This window comes from Bufo gargarizans, unplaced genomic scaffold (assembly GCF_014858855.1).
Source record: "Bufo gargarizans isolate SCDJY-AF-19 unplaced genomic scaffold, ASM1485885v1 original_scaffold_1350_pilon, whole genome shotgun sequence".
Lineage (NCBI taxonomy): Eukaryota > Metazoa > Chordata > Amphibia > Anura > Bufonidae > Bufo > Bufo gargarizans.
In genome coordinates this window covers 99,084-125,506 of record NW_025334321.1, presented here as the reverse complement: position 1 = coordinate 125,506, position 26,423 = coordinate 99,084, and the positions used below count along the sequence as shown (strand labels likewise).

Sequence of the window (26,423 nt, the reverse complement as noted above, 5' to 3'; positions counted from 1 at the left end):
CAGCCGATCATGTGACCCGTACTTCCGGTTTCCGGCTACAAACGGCCTAATACACCCCTTGATTGCTGACAGTACCTTGCTGCACAGGTGAATCTTATGTAAACCTTATTTGTTACTTTTTATAACATGACACCCCAACACTTGGTCCTTCACTCCTGAGGAAGCCGGACTGCTCCGGCGATACGCGTTGGGTGTGTTCTTATTCTTACAGGTCCACTATACCAGCGGTTATTTAGGTTTGACATTTTTGTATTCAGACTTTATTCTGGTTTGCTTGTATCTTTAATGGTCTCACCTTATTTTATATTTGCTCTATGCTTGATATTGTATATCTACGTGCTGGTTTATAATATACATGCTTAATTGTGGCATTTAGTGGACCTGTATGTGTCGGTCATATTTACTGCATACCGCACTTTGTTCTAATTGTATACAATTTTTAATCTGTATTTGTTGGTGTGTCTAATATACTTTATATTTTTGATAATCTTGGATTGTTGGATGTGCATACATGGGGTGGTTCTCATGACTCTCTCTTGGGTCAGTTGACATTGTCCTATGGTTTTTTCAACACCCTTTGCACTCCATATTTTATCTGGTGTGCCCCCTTATCTGTGTATCTCTCAGAAGAGGAGGAAGAGGATGAGAAGATTGAGAGTGATCCTCCTGGTGACGGCACACATGGCTGACATCCTGTTATGCTGCCTTTCCCGCGACCTGCGAGCTATACACATTAGAGACAACACAGATTACTGGTTGTTCACCCTTCTCGAACTTCTCATCTCTCATTCTTCTGTTGGAGAGGATGAGCAAAACGGCGCAATACCAGAAGGTCCTTGTTGAAAAATTGCTCCAAAAATTTCCATCTGACAACGCTGGCGATAGAGTCCGTAGTTCCTTGGGCAACTGAGGGGGGAGATAAGGGAAACACACAGCAGTTCCAACAGAGGCAGGGGAAAACTCTCCAAAGCCTGGGACAGTTTCATGACCCCACGCCAGCACCCTCACCCTGATGCCCAGCCTACTGTCACAAGGAGAGAAAAATTTTGGAAGATGGTGAAGGAGTTCATAGCAGACCGTGTCAGCGTCCTCAATGATCCTTTAGTGCATTACAACTACTGGGTGTCCAAGCTAGACACGTGGCATGAACTGACGCTCTAAAAAAAATGGGTAAATGGTTGAATCTTCCTTTTCTCCTCCTCTTCCATCATATCAATATGCTTATTCGTCGCATATAATGCCCTCACATATAATGTTTTACAGGGTCAGCTCACCCTTCATGTGTAATAAAGGGTGTATTGGAGTGCCAGTTCCTTGTCATTTGTGGCAGACCTTTAACTTAGTGCATAGGCTTTATGAGTGTAGGAGTCCCACTACCTGAACAATTGTACCACAATATGAATAAGGCCCTCCTTTATATGATATACAGGTTGTATCGGATTGCCTCTTCCTTGTAATTTTTGGGAGCACTTGCACTTTATATACAAGTAAACATACAGGAAAGAATGTTTCCTAACAATTTTTCCTCTAAAATCGATTTTATCTTTTTTTTATCGGTTTTGTGTGTTTTATTGTCAGTCTGTAAAAGTGGCGTACTACTTGGACAACATCGTTCCCAGCAGCAACCTGGGAGTCCAAGATGCATCCAGACATCCTCCCCATGCTGTTCCCGAACCATTTCAGTGGTGTTTCCATCAATTTCTGACCTTTTCCCATAAACCAGACACCCTCCCCTCTTCAGAGCAGGGGGTACCTGGTTTAATTCTCGGGTTCTCCCATTGACTTCCACTATGCTGGGGTGCTCAGTAGAACACCCGAGCATCCCGGGGTGTTCAGCCCGAGCACTTTGGTGCTCAATCAATACTAATGAATATTAGCAAGTAGTTGATGCCCTCCCCATTGTCAAAGAGATGTGTCCCAATGCAGTGTGATATTGGTAGCACTGATTGGGCAGTGTAGGACTTTGCAGGGACACAGCCCTAACTAATAACACCCAGTTGTCAATTTATTCATACATTTCTATGAGGAATAACAGAGGAAAGGCACAATATATAATTCTCAGAAAAGCCGCTCCTGGATTCTTATACAATTACTACTGTACTGTTAGTACTCTATTTACTGAAACAGACATATCAGGTGAGTGGAAAGGTCCTCTTTAATCATCAATTTAGGCATGGACACAGGTGACATTTTTGTTGTGGAGCATTACAGTATATGCATAAGAATGTGGACTTATATTGTAGTGTGCAGGGACCCTTTTTTCTGCTACATTCTGTGCAAATCTGACAAAGAAATTTTCCATGCTCAATCGTGCTCAATGGAGCAGATTTTTCATTGATAGCTCATATCTGGAGTAGATATGAATTTCTCATGCACAGAATGGCAGAAGATAAACCAAATTTATTTAGAGGCCTGTGCATCTTATTCCAGCTGTCTTTTCTTAAGGCTGGCACAGGAAACACCAGTCTTAATAAATCTGTCCCTATATGTATTGCTTCTACAAATATTTTTGTACAAATGGAATCCAAAGGAGCTTGTAGAGCTCCCTGACAGTGTGCATAAGACCTTAATTTGACAATTCATTTTTCATGCCACACATTGTCCTGTTTGAATAACGTTATTGGAATTCACAAATAACTAGTCGAAGCAAACTGCAAGGAATGTCATTCCATTTCCCATTGTCTTGAATCTCCACACAGTCCTCATTGTCCTTGCTATTATTTGGTTCTCCTAGGTTCCAGTTAGTAAATATGATCTTTTCACCTGATAAGTATCTAAATATACCTTCTACTTGCAAATCTGATATACCCAGGAATGCCTTGGCTGACTCCCCCTTGGTGTGGAGTATCTCTTGTGTTGCACTATTTTCTACTGCACTTCTTGGGGTGGCTAGGACACCACCAGCTTCTCTGCACGTCTTCTGAGCATTTTCAAAATTTTCTTCTAAGCCATTGGTTACAAATACTTTGTCACCAGACTGTTTACCACCATGGAAAAGGAGAACTGAAACAGGTAAACATAAAATATTTTTGTATTCTAAATGCATTGAGTTTAATACAAAAAAAAAATAATAATAACCTGAGAAGGAGAAAGACACACTTGTAAAATTGAAAGATTCAGGCTAGAAAGAGAAAATAGTGGGAGAAAATAATGTCGCTGTCTGTATTCGGTTTTCTGTGTTAAAAAATGTTGTAAATTTGATGTGTGATAGCTTCCCTGTTAGGACGGTCTGTTTGGTTGTAGAAAGTCAATTTCTTCAAATATGTCAATGGCCCTGATTTATCATGCCTTCACTCAAAAAATCTAGCTTCTTGTGCACTCGCATGCACAAAAATGTTGCTACTTTTTGCATTTTTACACCACTCACTCTAGTTTTGAAATATAGGTGGGAATAGCTATGTAAATAAGCTATGTCAATCCAGGAAGTCAATGAGGAAGTAGAGAAATCTCAACCAAATACTATTCTAATACTGTTGTAAAAAAGTCCTCTAAAACCTCCACCAAATTATAGCAATCTACCACCAAAACAATCTGCTACTAGTGATGGGCGACATAGGCAATATTCAAATTTGCAATAATTTACACATTTTTGGCCGAATATTCACCATAAATTCACAAATTCGAGAATTCATGATATCCAGTTATTGTTTACTTGATTGCAAAAATCGGCAATGTAATATATTTGCGATAAATTTGCCATTAGAATATTCAACACTATTCGCGAATACGAATATATAGCACTATATTCTAAATATTAGCGAATTCTCAAAGTGGTGATATTTGTGATTAAAATTTGCGATTTGAATATTTGCGCTGAACTCTATCTGCTACAAATCTTCTGCTGATATGCTATTGATAGTTCTGATATTTGCCATGTGAACTTAGCCTCAGAGAGTACAAAAACTGGAGTAGCTTTTCTGGACAAAATCAAACCTCATGCAACATTTGATAAATGTGGCATAAAGTACACCAATTCAGACTCAAGCAAAACTGACTTCAAATATTCCACTCATCATAACTTTTCCCAATTTTCTGTATATTAATATCTGCAATATAATGATGATTTGCACAAAAATTGTGGCTCTTCACCTGTGTTTATGCCTGAGTCAGTAGAATGGGGAAGGAGGATACTGCTAGTCATTGAAAGCTGTCACAATGGCATCACTAAAAGGAAGAGCTGCTGTGCAGAGCCAAACTTTGCGTGACTTAGGCTAGGTTCACATCACCGTTCTTCTGATCCATCTGAGAACAGAAAAAAGCATCCGTTGTGCTTATTCTGCATCCATTTTAGCCCTTTCAGTCTGAGATCCGCTATTTTTGACAGCTGGCAAAGTCTTTCTTGGAGGACTTTTCATCCCATCAAAAATAACAGATCTAAGATGGAAATGGCTACAACCGATGCAAAATAGGCACAACAGATACTAAAGGATCCATTTTTTCTGTTCTTCTAAACAGTGATGTGAACCTACCCTTAGCTGTACACTGTAATCTAGTGCACCTTCTGGATATAAAGTAGAGATATCCTAGTTGTAGACTGGAAAGTCCACGTTACCGTTTCTGCTGAGTGTTTGGCTGTGTGGTGCAGAGGATCCAGAGCATCAGACTGAAAGCATTTGGCCCAATTTAACTTTGTTTGAATTGAACCTAGATGCAATACTATTCTTCAGAACTGCTGAGTGACTGCTAACCGCTAAGTACTGAGCCTCAATGTAGTACAAAATGAAAACTGTAAGTGTTTGTGCATTTTTACCCTTGTACATGATAACACCTGTAGAAGAAGGACCTCCAATTCAGGACAGGAAGGTTGAGAAGATAAAAAGGTTCACACCCACTCCATACTTCAGTTCAAGTTTCCTGTGCTCTGAATAGGATGTCCTGAATGAACTCTTGCTCCCTGGAAAATGTTTACCTCTAGAACATTCACACCTAGGGCTAAGGAAGGTCTGGGTCTACTAAACTGTATGGGGACCTATTCCTTAGGTCCTGGCTTCTGTTGATTGTGGTTGTGGTTCCATGGTCAGGTTAGCACTGGGCTAGACTGGAGTGATCCAAAAACTTGTTCCTTTCTGGATCACTGGGAGCATCCTCTGCAGGCTGAGGAGCACCGGGTTCATTATAGTTATAAGTATAAGTGGAGGAGGTCAATACAAAACTACAACTGAGAATTTAGAACTTGCCAATCAGTACTTGTCCTGTGTAGGGTTGAGCAAACCTGAACTACAAAGTTCGGGTTCATACCGAACTTTGCCAGTTCGGGTACCCGGGACCTTTTTTCACTGAAATTCGGGTTCAGTGTTCGGGTGATTTTATTACTTTCTGTTATAACATGGTGATAACGGAAAATAATAGCATTCTTAAGATATAATGATAAATAAAATGGCCATTGAGGGGTTAATAATAATAAATAAAACACTCACCTCATCCACTTGATTGCGCAGCCGGTATCCTCTTCTTTCTTCAGGACCTGCAAAAGGATCTGCGATTACATCACTGCGCTCACCACGTGGTGAGCGAGGTGACTGCATCGCAGGTCCTGCCTAATGAAGATAGAAGATCCTTCTATCTTCCTTCAGCAGGACCTGGAATGACGTCAGCTCGCTCACCACGTTGTGAGTGCGGTGACGACATCGCAGGTCCTTTTGCAGGTCCTACAGAAAGAAGAAAGAAGAGGATACCTGCTGGATGAGTTTTTTTTTTATTATTTTTAACCCATTTTTTTAGCATTCTGTCTTAAGAATGCTATTATTTTCCGTTATAATGGAAAATAATAAAGTGAAGTTCGGGTCCCCATTGACTTTAATGGGGTCTGGGTTCGGTGTTCGGGTCCCGAACCCGAACTTTGACCTGAAGTTCAGCTGAACCCGGCAAACTCTAGTCCTGAGGAATTTGGTTATCATTTCTGTTTTATGGGTGAAAACATTCTTTTTTACTTGTTATTTTTTAATATGGAAATTGTTCTTTCTGCTTGTGTATTAGGTAACATAAACACGTAGCGAAAGTCACGTCTAATTAAAAAAATTGAGAATTTGGGGCATGCAAAAGTGTATTCCTACCCTAAACCTCTGTCAGCTTTGTTTGAAAAGGATGATAGCAGAAAAATCTAGGAATCAAGTTTAGAATATTATGTTTATGTTGGGATTGGGGTTAGTGTTTCCTTAATGCCTTTGAAACATATATTTTCCTAGTCCAGATAGAAAAGGTTTTCTTAACATGAGGAATGTGTAATAAATAGCCCCTTACCTAGTATTGCTTCCACCTGTATTGCTAGGTCCCTGATGCTCTGATACAAAGACTCTACAAACGGGATGGAATAGCATGCCGCTGCAAGATGCTGTGGTAGCCATGCTGGTTCAGTATGCCTTCACTTTTGAATAAATCCCCAACAGTGTCACCAGCAAAGCACCCCCACACCATCACACCTCCTATTGTTTTTTTTTCTCTGGCATTTTTCTCGCATAGACCTTCATTGTTTGTTTTTTGTATTTTTTTTTTTACAATTTTTTTTTCTCTCCATGTTCTTCAGGGACACATACTTTCCTTTTAAAAATATGCTTGTCATGCAAAATTACCATTGAAAAATGGCAGGTGCTAAAACGCACTACATGGCCAAAAATACCTCAACAACATAAATTCACATAAATTTTGGTGTCTTTTTACCCCCAAAAATCCACAAAACAAACAAAATTCTGTCTGAAAAGCATGTGGTTTCAGTGAGTCCTTTTGAATACAAAATCCACCATTAGGAGGATATTCAACAACAATGGTGTGCATGGCAGGATTGCAAGGAGAAAGCCACTGCCCCCCAAAAAGAACATTGCTGCCTGTCTGCCTTTTGCTAGATAACTAGACAAGCAAGAAGGGAATTGGAAAAACATTTTGTATGCAGATTAGACCAAAATATAATTTGTTGGTTTAATTTAAAAAAAATGATGTTTGGAGAAAGGAAAACCTCATGCCATCTGGGAAATACTATGGTGGTAGTATGATTGTTTGGGGCTGTTTTGTTGTATCTGGGCCAGAATGGCTTGCCATCATTGATAGAACAAATAATTCTTGAATTATACCAGCAAATTCTAAAGAAAAAATACAGGACCTGGATCTCAACAAAACATGGGTCATGTAGCAAGATAATGACCCTAAGCACACAAACAGTCCTAAGAATAGTTTAAGTCAAACTCCTGACCTTGCTTAACCCAATAGAAATGTTGTGGAAGGAACTGAATAAAGCAGTTCATGGTAAGAAACCCACCAACATAACTAATTTGAAGTGGTTTTGTAAAAAGGAATGGGATAAAATTCCTCTAAGCCGATCTGCAGGACTAATCAACAATTTCCAAAAATGTGTAATTTGAATTAGACAAGGGGATCACACCATATACTGAAAGCAAAGGTTCACAAACTTTTTCCACTCAAATACATAGTGGATCATTTTCCTAAATAAATAAATTGCCAAAGTCTAATGCTTTTGATTAATTTGCTTGATTTAGTTATCTTTATCTACCTTTGAGACTTGTGTGAAAATCTGATGTATTCGGCATACATATTAGGACATCGTCAGACATCATCCGCAACTCCATCCTCCGTCAGGCAAAACTCCCTCCTACCTCAGACTTCAGACAAAACTCCATCCTCCCTCATCCAAAACTCCATCAGACCTCATCCAAAACTCCGTCCTCCCTCATCCAAAACTCCGTCCTCCCTCATCCAAAGCTCCGTCCTCCCTCAGACATCAGCCAAAACTCTGTCCTCCTTCATCCAAAACTCCATCAGACCTCAGACATCAGCCAAAAATCTGTCCTCCCTCATCCAAAACTCCGTCCTCCCTCATCCAAAACTCCGTCCTCCCTCAGACATCAGCCAAAACTCTGTCTTCCTTCATCCAAAACTCCATCAGAACTCAGACATCAGCCAAAACTCTGTCCTCCCTCATCCAAAACTCCAACAGACCTCAGACATCAGCCAAAACTCTGTCCTCCCTCATCCAAAACTCCATCCTCCCTAAGACATCAGCCAAAACTCTGTCCTCCCTCAGACATCAGCCAAAACTCTGTCCTCCCTCAGACATCAGCCAAAACTCTGTCCTCCCTCAGACATCAGCCAAAACTCTGTCCTCCATCAGACATCAGCCAAAACTCCGTCCTCCCTAACTCAAAATACGCCCTACTACACACACTCTTTACCTGACGGAGCTTCTAGCTGCAGGAGAGGCAAAGGATCTGTGATGATGTCATGACCATGTGACGAGTCACGTGTGTGGGAGGGGTCAGATGTGCACAGCAGCTGGTAGAGTGTACAGAACTGTAGCCATCAAATAGAGCTGGGTACTAGAGATGTGTGTGTAACCTGCTTGTAGCAATGCTGTGTACTGTGTAGTAGAGCTGTATGTGTAACCTGCATGTACAGTGCTGTGTACTGTGTAGAAGAGCTGTATGTGTAACCTGCATGTAGTAGAGCTGTGTACTGTGTAGCAGGGCTGTATGTGTAACCTGCATGTAGCAGTGCTGTGTACTGTGTAGAAGAGCTGTAAGTGTAACCTGCATGTAGCAGAGCTGTGCACTGTGTAGCAGAGCTGTATGTGTAACCTGCATGAAGCAGAGCTGTGTACTGTGTAGCAGGGCTGTATGTGTAACCTGCATGTAGCAGAGCTGTGCACTGTGTAGCAGTGCTGTATGTGTAACCTGCATGTAGCAGAGCTGTGTACTGTGTAGCAGGGCTGTATGAGTAACCTGCATGTAGCAGTGCTGTGTACTGTGTAGAAGAGCTGTATGTGTAACCTGCATGTAGCAGAGCTGTGTACTCTGTAGGAGAACTGTATTTGTAACCTGCATGTAGAAGAGCTGTGTACTGTGTAGCAGGCTGTATGTGTAACCTGCATGTAGCAGTGCTGTGTACTGTGTAGAGAGCTGTATGTGTAACCTGCATGTAGCAAAGCTGTGTACTGTCTATGAGAGCTGTATGTGTAACCTGCATGTAGCAGAGCTGCATACTGTGTAGCAGAGCTGTATGTGAAACCTGCATGTAGCAGAGCTGTGTACTGTGTAGCAGAGCTGTATGTGTAACCTGCATGAAGCAGAGTTGTGTACTGTGTATCAGAGATGTATGTGCAACCTGCAGGTAGCAGTGCTGTGTACTGTGAAACAGAGATGTGTGTGTGACCTGCATGTAGCAGAGCTGTATGTGTAACCTGCATGTAGCAGGTCTGTGTACTGTGTAGTAGAGCTGTATGTGTAACCTGCATGTAGAAGTTCTGTGTACTGTGTAGCAGAGCTGTATGTGTAACCTGCATGTAACAGAGCTGTATGTGTAACCTGCATGTAACAGAGCTGTATGTGTAACCTGCATATAACAGAGCTGTATGTGTAACTTGCATGTAGCAGTGCTGTGTAATGTTTAGCAGAGCTGTATGTGTAGCATGCATGTAGTAGTGCTCTGTACTGTGTATCAGAGCTGTATATGTAACCTGCATGTAGCAGAGCTGCGTACTGTGCAGCATTGCTGTATGTGTAACCTGCATGTAGCAGAGCTGCATACTGTGCAGCATTGCTGTATGTGTAACCTGCATGTAACAGAGCTGTGTACTGTGTAGTAGTGCAACTGTATGTGCAACTTGCATGTAGCAATGCTGTGTACTGTGTAGCAGAGCTGTATGTGTAACCTGCATGTAGCAGAGCTGAATGTGTAACCTGCATGTAGTAGAGCTGTGTACTGTGTTACAGAGATGTATGTGCAACCTGCAGGTAGCAGTGCTATGTACTGTGAAACAGAGATGTGTGTGTAACCTGCATGTAGCAGAGCTGTATGTTTAACCTGTATGTAGCAGAGCTGTGTACTGTGTAGCAGAGCTGTATGCGTAACCTGCATGTAGAAGTTCTGTGTACTGTGTAGCAGAGCTGTATGTGTAACCTGCATGTAACAGAGCTGTATGTGTAACCCGCATGTAGCAGTGCTGTGTAATGTGTAGCAGAGCTGTATGTGTAACCTGCATGTGGCAGATCTGTGTACTCTGTAGCAGTACTGTATATGTAACCTGCATGTAGCAGAGCTGTGTACTGTGTTACAAAGATGTATGTGCAACCTGAATGTAACAGAGCTGTATGTGTAACCTGCATGTAGCAGTGCTGTGTACTGTGTAGCAGAGCTGTATGTGTAACCTGCTTGTAGCAGTGATGTGTACTGTGTAGCAGGGCTGTATGTGTAACCTGCATGTAGCAGAGCTGTGTACTGTGTTACAGAGATGTATGTGCAAACTGCAGGTAGCAGTGCTGTGTACTGTGTAGCAGAGATGTGTACTGTGAAACAGAGATGTGTGTGTAAACTGCATGTAGCAGAGCTGTGTACTGTGTATATAGAGCAGTGTGTGTAACCTGCATGTAGCAGAGCTGTGTACTGTGTACTGTGAGATGTGTGTGTAACCTGTGAACTATAAAAAAGTGTAAAAAAAAAAAACACAAAAATTCTGATCACCCCCCTTTTCCCAAAATGAAAATAAAAGAACTAAAAAAAATACACATCATGGGTGTCGCAATGTGTAAAAACACCCATTGTATAAAAATATATTCCCCATATGGCAAACAGCAAAACATAAAAAAAATGTCCAATTCGCCGTTTTTGGTTGCTTCATTTGCTACAAAAATTTTAATAAAAAGTGATCAAAAAGTCTTAAACACCCCAGAATGGTATCAGTGAAAAGTTCAGATTGCCCCGCCAAAAATTAGCCCCCACCCAGCTCCGTACACATAATTTCAAAAAAGTTATAGGGGTCAAAATATGGCGACAAAAAAATAAATTAGATTTAAAAAATAAATAAAAAATGTATCACTATTAAAACGCAAGAAAAACTATACATATAAGGTATCACCGGATTCGATATGACCTGTAGAATAAAAGTAACCAATCAGTTTTATCGCACATCGAATGTCGTAAATAAAAATCCCGTAAAACTGTGGTGGAATAGCTTTTTTTTTTCAACAGGAAGAATGGGCAGTTTTACCATCTGAGAAAATAAAGAGCATCATCCACAACTACCACAAAAGACTTCAAGCTGTCATTGATGTTAAAGGGGGCAATACATGGTATTAAGAACTGGGGTGTGTAAACTTCTGATCAGAGTCATTTAGGGAGTTTGTGTTGTGATTATGATTTATAAAGAGTAAACACAGTTGTTTGACATAAATGGCTTCAGCCGACCACTAACCACAAGCGAGAGAAAAGTGTCCGTGTTATCATTCATATTCTCTGAACAATAGTTAAAGGGGAATTCTCATCCTTATGATCACTGTTAAATCGAATCCCGCCGGGCTGCGCTTGCGCAAAAGACTGAAGATTCTCTCCCGGCCGGGCCGCGCAATGTCCTGAACATGCATGCCGCCGCGCATGCGCCATGATGACTTCTTCCTGGCCAGTATAGTACAGAGCCGCGAACGCGCACACACACTGAGCGTTCAGGACATTGCGCGGCCCGGCTGGGAGAAAATCTTCAGTCTTCTGGGCAAGCGCGACCCGGCCCGGAGAAGAATCCAGGAAGTGAACGTCGCGCTCAAGGAAGGTAAGTATGAAAAGGGAAGATGAGAATACCCCTTTAAGAATTCATAAATTCTGCAGGGGTATGTAAACTTATCAGCACAATTGTAAGTAGCTGTGTGATATAAATCTGTGGAATATGGGAAGCATAAGAGGATGTGCACCATAAATCCCATCTTTGTAAGGCCTCTTGCACATGGCCACTGTGTGCTTGTGGTTGTATTGTGGACCACATACGGCGGTTCCACAATACACAGGGCACCAGCCGTGTGCATCCCGGCATTCGTGATGTGGACGGTGGACCCATTCACTTGAACGGAACGGAAACACGGATCGGATCACCACAGAAGCAGTACAGAGTGCTTCCGTGGTGTTTCTGGTCATGCCTCCGCATCGCAAAAAAGTAGAACATGCTCACGGACCCATTCAAGTTGAATGGGTCTGGATCTGTCCCGGCCGCTGCTTGCACGTTGCCCGTGCATTGGTGACTGCAAATTGCTGTCCCCAATGCACGGGATGGACCAACAACGTTCATGTGCAAGAGGCCTAACACTTGTGATCTAGTTTTGTTTGAAGCGGCATATATGCATTCATGTTGCATGTATTTATTAATTAGGGCTACAATTCTGAGTAACTCGGAGTGACAGGAAATTTCCAGAATCAGATTTTTTTTTTTTGTCGCCAAATGTAGCAAATGAAGCGACCAAAAACGGCAAATCGGACAATTGGACTCTTTATTTTTATTTTTTTTCTGTTTTGCTGTTTGCCGGATGGGGAATATATTTTTATACAATGGGTGTTTTTACACATTGCGACCCCCATGATGTGTATTTTTTTAGTTCTTTTAGGGCTCTTTCACACTTGCGTTCTTTTCTTCCGGCATAGAGTTCCGTCGTCGGGGCTCTATGCCGGAAGAATCCTGAACAGTTTTATCCTAATGCATTCTGAATGGAGTGAAATCCGTTCAGGGTGCATCAGGATGTCTTCAGGAACGTTTTTTGGCCGGAGAAAATATCGCAGCATGCTGCGCTTTTTGCTCCGGCCAAAAATCCTGAACACTTGCCGCAAGGCCGGATCCGGAATTAATGCCCATTGAAAGGCATTAATCTGGATCCGGGCTTAAGCTAAACGTTGTTTCGGTGCATTGCCGGATCCGACGTTTAGCTTTTTCTGAATGGTTACCATGGCTGCCGGGACGCTAAAGTCCTGGCAGCCATGGTAAAGTGTAGTGGGCAGCAGTATACTTACCGTCCGTGCGGCTCCCGGGGCGCTCCAGAGTGACGTCAGGGCGCCCCACACTCATGGATCACGTGATCACATGGCACGTCATCCATGCGCATGGGGAGCTCTGACATCATTCTGGAGCGCCCCGGGAGCCGCACGGACTGTAAGTATACTGCTCCCCCGCTCCCCACTACTACTATGGCAACCAGGACTTTAATAGCGTCCTGGCTGCCATAGTAACACTGAACGCATTTTGAAGACGGATCCGTCTTCAAATACTTTCAGTTCTTCAGTTCACTTGTGTTTTTCCGGATCCGGCGTGTAATTCCGGCAAATGGAGTACACGATGGATCCGGGCAACGCAAGTGTGAAAGAGCCCTTATTTTCATTTTGGGAAAAGGGGGTGATCTGAATTTTTATGGTTTTTTTTTTACACTTTTTTTATAGTTCCTAGGTTACAAACACATCCTTGTAACACAGTACACAGCTCTGCTACATGCGGTTATACACACTGCACTATATACACAGTACACAGCTCTAATACATGCAGGTTACACACACATCTCTGTTTCACAGTACACATCACTGCTACACAGTACACAGCACTGTTACCTGCAGGTTGCACATACATCTCTGTAACACAGTACACAGCTCTGCTACATGCAGGTTACACATATAGCTATGCTACACACTAAACTGTTTTACTACATGCAGGTTACATATATAGCTCTGCTACAGAGTACACAGCTCTGCTACATGCAGGTTACATATACAGCTCTGCTACACAGTACACGGCACTGCTACATGAAGGTTACACATACAGCTCTAGTACACAGTACACGGCTCTGCTACATGCAGGTTACACATACGGCTCTGCTACACAGTACACAGGCCTGCTACATGCAGGTTACACATACAGCACTGCTACACAGTACACAGCTCTGCTACCTGCAGGTTACACATACAGCTCTGCTTTACAGTACACAGCACTGCTACATGCAGGTTACACATACAGCTCTGCTACACAGCTCTGCTACATGCAGGTTACACATACAGCTCTGCTACATGCAGGTTACACATACAGCTCTGCTACACAGTACACAACTCTGCTACATGCAGGTTATACATACAGCTCTGCTACACAGTACACAGCTCTGCTACATGCAGGTTACACATACAGTTCTGCTACATGCAGGTTGCACATACAGCTCTGCTACACAGTACACAGCTCTGCTACATGAGGGTTACCTATACAGCTCTGCTACATGCAGGTTACACATACAGCTCTGATACACAGTACACAGCTCTGCTACATGCAGGTTACACATACAGCTCTGCTACACAGTACACAGCTCTCCTACATGCAGGTTACACATACAGCTCTGCTACATGCAGGCTACACATACAGCACTGCTACACAGTACGCAGCTCTGCTACATGCAGGTTACACATACAGTTCTGCTACATGCAGGTTACACATACAGTTCTGCTACACAGTACACAGCTCTGCTACATGCAGGTTACACATACAGCTCTGCTACACAGTACACAGCTCTGCTACATGCAGGTTACACATACAGCTCTGATACACAGTACACAGCTCTGCTACATGAGGGTTACACATACAGCTCTGCTACACAGTACACAGCACTGCTACATGCAGGTTACACATACAGCTCTGCTACATGCAGTACACAGCCCTGGTACATGCAGGTTACACATACAGCTCTGCTACACAGTGCACAGCTCTGCTACATGCAGGTTGCACTTACAGCTCTTCTACACAGTACACAGCACTACTACATGCAGGTTACACATACAGCCCTGCTACACAGTACACAGCTCTGCTACATGCAGGCTACACATACAGCTCTGCTACACAGTACACAGCTCTGCTACATGCAGGTTACACATACAGCCCTGCTACACTGTACACAGCTCTGCTACATGCAGGTTACACATACAGCTCTTCTACACAGTACACAGCTCTGCTACAAGCAGGTTACACATACAGCTCTGCTACACAGTGCACAGCTCTGCTACAAGCAGGTTACACACACATCTCTAGTACACAGCTCTATTTGATGGCTACAGTTCTGTACACTCTACCAGCTGCTGTGCACAACTGACCCCTCCCACACACGTGACTCGTCACATGGTCATGACGTCATCACAGGTCCTTTGCCTCTCCTGCAGCTAGCAGCTCCGTCAGGTGAAGAGTGTGTGTAGTAGGGCGTATTTTGAGTTAGGGAGGACAGAGTTTTGGCTGATGTCTGAGGGAGGACAGAGTTTTGGCTGATGTCTGAGGGAGGATGGAGTTTTGGCTGATGTCTGAGGGAGGACGGAGTTTTGGCTGATGTCTGAGGGAGGACTGAGTTTTGGCTGATGTCTGAGGGAGGATGGAGTTTTGGCTGATGTCTGAGGGAGGAGGGACTTTTGCCTGACGGAGGATGGAGTTGTGGATGATGTCTGACGATGTCCTAATATGTATGCAGTAGATGTAGGTTCAGGTCAAATGTATGGAGATATATTGAAATTTCTGAGGCGGTCACAAACTTTCACTAAATATGTTTATTGTATGTATATTGTATTAATACTTTGGGGGAGATTTCTCAAACTGGTGTCATGTAGAATTGGATTAGTTGTCCATAGCAACCAATCAGTTTCCACCTTTCATTTTACAAAGGAACTGTGGAAAATGAAAGGTAGAATCTTGTTGCTATAGGAAACTAAGCAAGTTTAACTTTACACCAGTTTGATAAATCTCACCTTTTGTCCTTTATTGTAATGTCCAGAATCATAAAGAGATTTTCTGGAACTTTGATATTGAAGGCCTATACTTAGGATAGGCCATCATTATCTGATTGGTAGAGGCCCGAATCCTGACATGATCAGCTAGCTGAAGGAGCCAGAACGTTTTCACACAACAATTTCTTAAGCAAATCTGCTGTGTCTGAATATAACCTAAGGCTATATATAAGCAAACACATTGCTTTAAGCAGAAATACATGTTCACACATGGCGGATTTGCAAACTGCAATTCTGAAATGCATTTTACTACAAAATCTGTGGCAGAAAACACTCAAACTTCCACCAAAGTTGTGCTTTATGAAGTGCCAAAGTTCTGTTGAGGATTAGCCAAATTCTATGGGACTTATTCGTGCTAGGCTTATTGACCAATATTTCTGGTAGACTCCTTGGGAATAAGTAACATGCTACTAAGCGCAGATTTATTTTTTCTTTTAAATGTAAATAGAGTTGTGGATACCCTATTTACATGCATGGTATGCAGAACACTAAAATTAATTCCCAAATCACACAATTTTTGAACATGCAGTTGCCTAAGCGTGCATTAATGAAATAACAAGTATAAAAGATTTATTTTATACTAAGGTGTAATTACTTTTTTTATATTTTGCAAGGCTTGCTTGAAATTTCTCTAGTTCTTGTTGAAAGGCAGTTAATTGTTCCTTAACAACTTCAACCTCTGCGGGAGAAAAAAAAAGAAAAAAAAAAGATTATTAATTGTTATAGGATAACTCATGGGACACTTGTAAGAGACTAAATGGGTAACAAAATGATTGACATTTGTTTTTACCGTTCTAATCAAGAATTGCTCCTTTAACCCTTTAACAGTTTTGCTTCGATCACCTGCTGCACCATTCATACTTAATCTGTTCTGAAAGAAATATACTTACTGTGCGTCAGACTTATTCTCAAAAGGCAGTCTAATATATGGCCACGTTTTTCTTGTTGTCCTGATGCAGAATTTTAACTTAATGTGTGTATATATACACATACAATATATATATGCAGTTCAGACCAAAAGTTTGGACACACCTTCTCATTCAAAGAGTTTTCTTTATTTTCATGACTATGAAAATTGTAGATTCACACTGAAGGCATCAAAACTATGAATTAACACATGTAGAATTATATACATAACAAAAAAGTGTGAAACAGCTGAAGATATGTAATATTCTAGGTTCTTCAAAGTAGCCACTTTTTGCTTTGATTACTGCTTTGCACACACTTGGCATTGAGCTTCAAGAGGTAGTCAACTGAAATGGTCTTACAACAGTCTTGAAGTAGTTCCCAGAGATGCTTAGCACTTGTTGGCCCTTTTGCCTTCACTCTGCGGTCCAGCTCTCCCCAAACCATCTCGATTGGGTTCAGGTCTGGATGACTGTGGAGGCCAGGTCATCTGGTGCAGCACCCCATCACTCTCCTTCATGGTCAATTAACAACCTGGAGGTGTGTTTTGGGTCATTGTCCTGTTGAAAAATTAATGATGGTCCAACTAAATGCAAACCGGATGGAATAGCATGCCGCTGCAAGATGCTGTGGTAGCCATGCTGGTTCAGTATGCCTTCAATTTTGAATAAATCCCCAACAGTGTCACCAGCAAAGCACCCCCACACCATCACACTTCCTCCTCCATGCTTCACGGTGGGAACCAGGCATGTAGAGTCCATCCGTTCACCTTTTCTGCATCGCACAAAGACACGGTGGTTGGAACCAAAGATCTCAAATTTGGACTCATCAGACCAAAGCACAGATTTCCACTGGTCTAATGTCCGTTCCTTGTGTTCTTTAGCCCAAAAAAGTCTCTTCTATTGTTGTCTGTCCTTAGCAGTGGTTTCCTAGCAGATATTCTACCATGAAGGCCTGATTCACACAATCTCCTCTTAACAGTTGTTCTAGAGATGTGTCTGCTGCTAGAACTTTGTGTGGCATTGACCTGGTCTCTAATCTGAGCTGCTGTTAACCTGAAATTTCTGAGGCTGGTGACTCAGATGAACTTATCCTCCGCAGCAGATGCGACTCTTGGTCTTCCTTTCCTGGGGCGGTCCGCATGTGAGCCAGTTTCTTTATAGCACTTGATGGTTTTTGTGACTGCACTTGGGGACACTTTCAAAGTTTTCCCAATTTTTCGGACTGACTGACCTTCATTTCTTAAAGTAATGATGGCCACTCGTTTTTCTTTACTTAGCTGCTTTTTTCTTGCCATAATACAAATTCTAACAGTCTATTTAGTAGGACTATCAGCTGTGTATCCACCTGACTTCTCTACAACGCAACTGATGGTCCCAACCCCATTTATAAGGCAAGAAATCCCACTTATTAAACCTGACAGGCACACCTGTGAAGTGAAAACCATTTCAGGTGACTACCTCTTGAAGCTCATCAAGAGAATGCCAAGAGTGTGCAAAGCAGTAATCAAATCAAAAGGTGCCTACTTTGAAGAACCTAGAATATGACATATTTTCAGTTGTTTCACAATTTTTGTTATGTATATAATTCCACATGTGTTAATTCATAGTTTTGATGCCTTCATTGTGAATCTACAATTTTCATAGTCATGAAAATAAAGAAAACTCTTTGAATGGGAAGGTGTGTCCAAACTTTTGGTCTGTACTGTATATATACAGTGGGATGCGAAAGTTTGGGCAACCTTGTTAATCGTCATGATTTTCCTGTATAAATCGTTGGTTGTTACTAGGGATGAGCGAACTCGAACTGTATAGTTCGGGTTCGTACCGAATTTTGGGGTGTCCGTGACACGGACCCGAACCCGGACATTTTCGTAAAAGTCCGGGTTCGGGTTCGGTGTTCGTCGCTTTCTTCGCGCTTTTGTGACGCTTTCTTGGCGCTTTTTGAAAGGCTGCAAAGCAGCCAATCAACAAGCGTCATACTACTTGCCCCAAGAGGCCATCACAGCCATGCCTACTATTGGCATGGCTGTGATTGGCCAGAGCACCATGTGACCCAGCCTCTATTTAAGCTGGAGTCACATAGCGCCGCCCGTCACTCTGCTCTGATTAGCGTAGGGAGAGGTTGCGGCTGCGACAGTAGGGCGAGATTAGGCAGATTAACTCCTCCAAAGGACTTGATTAACTGATCGATCTGCAGCTGTGGATCATTGAGCTGCTGATCCTCAATTGCTCACTGTTTTTAGGCTGCACAGACCGTTTGTCAGTCACATTTTTCTGGGGTGATCGGCGGCCATTTTGTGTCTTGTGGTGCGCCAGCACAAGCTGCGACCAAGTGCATTTAACCCTCAATGGTGTGGTTGTTTTTTGGCTAAAGCCTACATCAGGGTGAAGCTGTCACACCAAGTGCATTTAACCAGCAATAGTCTGTTCATTTTTTGGCCATATACAAAATCAGGGGCAAGCTGCGCCTGTCACCAAGTGCATTTAACCCTCAATGGTGTGGTTGTTTTTTGGCTAAAGCCTACATCAGGGTGAAGCTGTCACACCAAGTGCATTTAACCAGCAATAGTCTGTTCATTTTTTGGCCATATACTAAATCAGGGGCAAGCTGCGCCTGTCACCAAGTGCATTTAACCCTCAATGGTGTGGTTGTTTTTTGGCTAAAGCCTACATCAGGGTGAAGCTGTCACACCAAGTGCATTTAACCAGCAATAGTCTGTTTATTTTTTGGCCATATCCCAGTCTAATTCTGTCACTAAATCCATACCGGTCACCCAGCGCCTAAATACTAGGCCTCAAATTTATATCCAGCTAAATCTGTCCCTAGTGCTGTAGCTGGGCGAGTTATTTAGTGTCCGTTCAAGCACATTTCTTGTTCTGGGTTGAAATACAATTCCCAATTTAGCAATTTCATAATTTAGTGGTTTCTGCTATATCAGAGCTATTTGAAATCTATCCCTAAAAGGGTATATAATATTCAAGGTGCACATTGGGTGATTCAGAATAACTTCACACACACCCGCTACTGTGTATTTCCAAGTCTAATTCTGGCACTAAACCCATACCTGTCACCCAGCGCCTAAATACTAGGCCTCAAATTTATATCCCGCTAAATCTGTCCTTAGTGCTGTAGCTGGGCGAGTTATTTAGTGTCCGTTCAAGCACATTTCTTGTTCTGGGTTGAAATACAATTCCCAATTTAGCAATTTCATAATTTAGTGGTTTCTGCTATATCAGAGCTATTTGAAATCTATCCCTAAAAGGGTATATAATATTCAAGGTGCACATAGGGTCATTCAGAATAACTTCACACACCCGCTACTGTGCATTTCCAAATCTAATTCTGTCACTAAACCCATACCTGTCACCCAGCGCCTAAATACTAGGCCTCAAATTTATATCCCGCTAAATCTCTCGTTACCGCTGTCCTGTTGTGGCTGGGAAAGTTATTTAGTGTCCGTCAAAGCACATTTTTTGTTCTGGGTTGAAATACAATTCCCAATTTAGCAATTTCATAATTTAGTCGTTTCTGCTATATCAGAGCTATTTGAAATCTATCCCTAAAAGGGTAGATCATATTGAAGGTGCACATAGGGTCATTCAGAATAACTTCACACACACGCTTCTGTGCATTTCCAAGTCTAATTCTGTCACTAAATCCATACCGGTCACCCAGCGCCTAAATACTAGGCCTCAAATTTATATCCCGCTGAATTTGAATACAATACATTGGGCCAAATAATATATTTGTTGTTGTGGTGAACCATAACAATGAGAAAAACATCTAGTAAGGGACGCGGACGTGGACGTGGACATGGTCGTGGTGGTGTTAGTGGACCCTCTGGTGCTGGGAGAGGACGTGGCCGTTCTGCCACATCCACACGTCCTAGTGTACCAACTACCTCAGGTCCCAGTAGCCGCCAGAATTTACAGCGATATATGGTGGGGCCCAATGCCGTTCTAAGGATGGTAAGGCCTGAGCAGGTACAGGCATTAGTCAATTGGGTGGCCGACAGTGGATCCAGCACGTTCACATTATCTCCCACCCAGTCTTCTGCAGAAAGCGCACAGATGGCGCCTGAAAACCAACCCCATCAGTCTGTCACATCACCCCCATGCATACCAGGGAAACTGTCTCAGCCTCAAGTTATGCAGCAGTCTCTTATGCTGTTTGAAGACTCCGCTGGCAGGGTTTCCCAAGGGCATCCACCTAGCCCTTCCCCAGCGGTGAAAGACATAGAATGCACTGACGCACAACCACTTATGTTTCCTGATGATGAGGACATGGGAATACCACCTCAGCATGTCTCTGATGATGACGAAACACAGGTGCCAACTGCTGCGTCTTTCTGCAGTGTGCAGACTGAACAGGAGGTCAGGGATCAAGACTGGGTGGAAGACGATGCAGGGGACGATGAGGTCCTAGACCCCACATGGAATGAAGGTCGTGCCACTGACTTTCACAGTTCGGAGGAAGAGGCAGTGGTGAGACCGAGCCAACAGCGTAGCAAAAGAGGGAGCAGTGGGCAAAAGCAGAACACCCGCCGCCAAGAGACTCCGCCTGCTACTGACCGCCGCCATCTGGGACCGAGCACCCCAAAGGCAGCTTCAAGGAGTTCCCTGGCATGGCACTTCTTCAAACAATGTGCTGACGACAAGACCCGAGTGGTTTGCACGCTGTGCCATCAGAGCCTGAAGCGAGGCATTAACGTTCTGAACCTGAGCACAACCTGCATGACCAGGCACCTGCATGCAAAGCATGAACTGCAGTGGAGTAAACACCTTAAAACCAAGGAAGTCACTCAGGCTCCCCCTGCTACCTCTTCTGCTGCTGCCGCCTCGGCCTATTCTGCTGCTGCCGCCTCGGCCTCTTCCTCCGCCTCTGGAGGAACGTTGGCACCTGCCGCCCAGCAAACAGGGGATGTACCACCAACACCACCACCACCACCTCCGTCACCAAGCGTCTCAACCATGTCACACGCCAGCGTTCAGCTCTCCATCTCACAAACATTTGATAGAAAGCGTAAATTCCCACCTAGCCACCCTCGATCCCTGGCCCTGAATGCCAGCATTTCTAAACTACTGGCCTATGAAATGCTGTCATTTAGGCTGGTGGACACAGACAGCTTCAAACAGCTCATGTCGCTTGCTGTCCCACAGTATGTTGTTCCCAGCCGGCACTACTTCTCCAAGAGAGCCGTGCCTTCCCTGCACAACCAAGTATCCGATAAAATCAAGTGTGCACTGCGCAACGCCATCTGTGGCAAGGTCCACCTAACCACAGATACGTGGACCAGTAAGCACGGCCAGGGACGCTATATCTCCCTAACTGCACACTGGGTAAATGTAGTGGCAGCTGGGCCCCAGGCGGAGAGCTGTTTGGCGCACGTCCTTCCGCCGCCAAGGATCGCAGGGCAACATTCTTTGCCTCCTGTTGCCACCTCCTCCTTCTCGGCTTCCTCCTCCTCTTCTTCCACCTGCTCATCCAGTCAGCCACACACCTTCACCACCAACTTCAGCACAGCCCGGGGTAAACGTCAGCAGGCCATTCTGAAACTCATATGTTTGGGGGACAGGCCCCACACCGCACAGGAGTTGTGGCGGGGTATAGAACAACAGACCGACGAGTGGTTGCTGCCGGTGAGCCTCAAGCCCGGCCTGGTGGTGTGTGATAATGGGCGAAATCTCGTTGCAGCTCTGGGACTAGCCAATTTGACGCACATCCCTTGCTTGGCGCATGTGCTGAATTTGGTGGTGCAGAAGTTCATTCACAACTACCCCGACATGTCAGAGCTGCTGCATAAAGTGCGGGCCGTCTGTTCGCGCTTCCGGCGTTCACATCCTGCTGCTGCTCGCCTGTCTGCGCTACAGCGTAACTTCGGCCTTCCCGCTCACCGCCTCATATGCGACGTGCCCACCAGGTGGAACTCCACCTTGCACATGCTGGACAGACTGTGCGAGCAGCAGCAGGCCATAGTGGAGTTTCAGCTGCAGCACGCACGGGTCAGTCGCACTACAGAACAGCACCACTTCACCACCAATGACTGGGCCTCCATGCGAGACCTGTGTGCCCTGTTGCGCTGTTTCGAGTACTCCACCAACATGGCCAGTGGCGATGACACCGTTATCAGCGTTACAATACCACTTCTATGTCTCCTTGAGAAAACACTTAGGGCGATGATGGAAGAGGAGGTGGCCCAGGAGGAGGAGGAGGAGGAGGAGGAAGAGGGGTCATTTTTAGCACTTTCAGGCCAGTCTCTTCGAAGTGACTCAGAGGGAGGTTTTTGGCAACAGCAGAGGCCAGGTACAAATGTGGCCAGCCAGGGCCCACTACTGGAGGACGAGGAGGACGAGGATGAGGAGGAGGTGGAGGAGGATGAGGATGAAGCATGGTCACAGCGGGGTGGCACCCAACGCAGCTCGGGTCCATCACTGGTGCGTGGCTGGGGGGAAAGGCAGGACGATGACGATACGCCTCCCACAGAGGACAGCTTGTCCTTATCCCTGGGCAGCCTGGCACACATGAGCGACTACATGCTGCAGTGCCTGCGCAACGACAGCAGAGTTGCCCACATTTTAACCTGTGCGGACTACTGGGTTGCCACCCTGCTGGATCCACGCTACAAAGACAATGTGCCCACCTTACTTCCTGCACTGGAGCGTGATAGGAAGATGCGCGAGTACAAGCGCACGTTGGTAGACGCGCTACTGAGAGCATTCCCAAATGTCACAGGGGAACAAGTGGAAGCCCAAGGCCAAGGCAGAGGAGGAGCAAGAGGTCGCCAAGGCAGCTGTGTCACGGCCAGCTCCTCTGAGGGCAGGGTTAGCATGGCAGAGATGTGGAAAACTTTTGTCAACACGCCACAGCTAACTGCACCACCACCTGATACGCAACGTGTTAGCAGGAGGCAACATTTCACTAACATGGTGGAACAGTACGTGTGCACACCCCTCCACGTACTGACTGATGGTTCGGCCCCATTCAACTTCTGGGTCTCTAAATTGTCCACGTGGCCAGAGCTAGCCTTTTATGCCTTGGAGGTGCTGGCCTGCCCGGCAGCCAGCGTTTTGTCTGAACGTGTATTCAGCACGGCAGGGGGCGTCATTACAGACAAACGCAGCCGCCTGTCTACAGCCAATGTGGACAAGCTGACGTTCATAAAAATGAACCAGGCATGGATCCCACAGGACCTGTCCGTCCCTTGTCCAGATTAGACATTAACTACCTCCCCATAACCATATATTATTGGACTCCAGGGCACTTCCTCATTCAATCCTATTTTTATTTTCATTTTACCATTATATTGCGAGGCTACCCAAAGTTGAATGAACCTCTCCTCTGCCTGTGTGCTAGGCCTAAATATATGCCAATGGACTGTTGCAGTGGTGGGTGACGTGAAGCCTCATTCTCTGCTATGACATGCAGACTAATTCTCTGCTGACATGAAGACAGATTCTCTGTTACGGGACCTCCCTCCTCTGCCTGGGTGCTGGGCCTAAATATATGCCAATGGACTGTTGCAGTGGTGGGTGACGTGAAGCCTGATTCTCTGCTATGACATGCAGACTAATTCTCTGCTGACATGAAGACAGATTCTCTGTTACGGGACCTCTCTCCTCTGCCTGTGTGTGTGCTGGGCCTAAATATATGCCAATGGACTGTTGCAGTGGTGGCTGACGTGAAGCCTCATTCTCTGCTATGACATGCAGACTAATTCTCTGCTGACATGAAGCCAGATTGTCTGTTACGGGACCTCTCTCCTCTGCCTGTGTGTGTGCTGGGCCTAAATATATGCCAATGGACTGTTGCAGTGGTGGCTGACGTGAAGCCTCATTCTCTGCTATGACATGCAGACTAATTCTCTGCTGACATGAAGACAGATTCTCTGTTACGGGACCTCCCTCCTCTGCCTGGGTGCTGGGCCTAAATATATGCCAATGGACTGTTGCAGTGGTGGCTGACGTGAAGCCTCATTCTCTGCTATGACATGCAGACTAATTCTCTGCTGACATGAAGACAGATTCTCTGTTACGGGACCTCCCTCCTCTGCCTGGGTGCTGGGCCTAAATATATGCCAATGGACTGTTGCAGTGGTGGCTGACGTGAAGCCTCATTCTCTGCTATGACATGCAGACTAATTCTCTGCTGACATGAAGACAGATTCTCTGTTACGGGACCTCCCTCCTCTGCCTGGGTGCTGGGCCTAAATATATGCCAATGGACTGTTGCAGTGGTGGGTGACGTGAAGCCTGATTCTCTGCTATGACATGCAGACTAATTCTCTGCTGACATGAAGACAGATTCTCTGTTACGGGACCTCTCTCCTCTGCCTGTGTGTGTGCTGGGCCTAAATATATGCCAATGGACTGTTGCAGTGGTGGCTGACGTGAAGCCTCATTCTCTGCTATGACATGCAGACTGATTCTCTGCTGACATGAAGCCAGATTCTCTGTTACGGGACCTCTCTCCTCTGCCTGTGTGTGTGCTGGGCCTAAATATATGCCAATGGACTGTTGCAGTGGTGGCTGACGTGAAGCCTCATTCTCTGCTATGACATGCAGACTGATTCTCTGCTGACATGAAGCCAGATTCTCTGTTACGGGACCTCTCTCCTCTGCCTGTGTGTGTGCTGGGCCTAAATATATGCCAATGGACTGTTGCAGTGGTGGCTGACGTGAAGCCTCATTCTCTGCTATGACATGCAGACTAATTCTCTGCTGACATGAAGACAGATTCTCTGTTACGGGACCTCCCTCCTCTGCCTGGGTGCTGGGCCTAAATATATGCCAATGGACTGTTGCAGTGGTGGCTGACGTGAAGCCTCATTCTCTGCTATGACATGCAGACTAATTCTCTGCTGACATGAAGACAGATTCTCTGTTACGGGACCTCTCTCCTCTGCCTGGGTGCCGGGGCCTAAATATCTGAGAATGGACTGTTCCAGTGGTGGGTGACGGGAAGCCAGATTCTCTGCTATGGAACCTCTCTCCAATTGATTTTGGTTAATTTTTATTTATTTAATTTTTAATTTAATTCATTTCCCTATCCACATTTGTTTGCAGGGGATTTACCTACATGTTGCTGCCTTTTGCAGCCCTCTAGCTCTTTCCTGGGCTGTTTTACAGCCTTTTTAGTGCCGAAAAGTTCGGGTCCCCATTGACTTCAATGGGGTTCGGGTTCGGGACGAAGTTCGGATCGGGTTCGGATCCCGAACCCGAACATTTCCGGGATGTTCGGCCGAACTTCTCGAACCCGAACATCCAGGTGTTCGCTCAACTCTAGATGCTACCCAAAGTTGAATGAACCTCTCCTCTGCCTGTGTGCTAGGCCTAAATATATGCCAATGGACTGTTGCAGTGGTGGCTGACATGAAGCCTGATTCTCTGCTATGACATGCAGACTAATTCTCTGCTGACATGAAGCCAGATTGTCTGTTACGGGACCTCTCTCCTCTGCCTGGGTGCTGGGCCTAAATTTATGACAATGGACTGTTGCAGTGGTGGCTGACGTGAAGCCTCATTCTCTGCTATGACATGCAGACTGATTCTCTGCTGACATGAAGCCAGATTGTCTGTTACGGGACCTCTCTCCTCTGCCTGTGTGCTAGGCCTAAATATATGCCAATGGACTGTTGCAGTGGTGGCTGACGTGAAGCCTGATTCTCTGCTATGACATGCAGACTGATTCTCTGCTGACATGAAGCCAGATCCTCTGTTACGGGACCTCTCTCCTCTGCCTGTGTGTGTGCTGGGCCTAAATATATGCCAATGGACTGTTGCAGTGGTGGCTGACGTGAAGCCTCATTCTCTGCTATGACATGCAGACTAATTCTCTGCTGACATGAAGACAGATTCTCTGTTACGGGACCTCTCTCCTCTGCCTGGGTGCCGGGGCCTAAATATCTGAGAATGGACTGTTCCAGTGGTGGGTGACGGGAAGCCAGATTCTCTGCTATGGAACCT

The 26,423-nt window shown here is 44.7% G+C and overlaps 1 protein-coding gene across 9 annotated transcripts in view; it reads right to left on the bottom strand.

Moving 5' to 3' along the window:
• Nucleotides 1-2,137: 2,137 nt before the first annotated feature.
• The window catches only part of LOC122923205 (pulmonary surfactant-associated protein D-like), a 104,373-nt gene continuing 80,087 nt past the window's right edge, over nt 2,138-26,423 (bottom strand). For all 9 annotated transcript variants that reach the window (XM_044273951.1, XM_044273953.1, XM_044273947.1 and 6 more), the window contains 2 exons: nt 16,148-16,231; nt 2,138-3,003 (listed from right to left, as the gene is read on the bottom strand). In XM_044273951.1, coding sequence (XP_044129886.1) covers nt 2,618-3,003; nt 16,148-16,231 — 470 coding nt within the window. In that variant the 3' untranslated portion in view covers nt 2,138-2,617. The remainder of the gene's footprint in view (nt 3,004-16,147; nt 16,232-26,423) is intronic.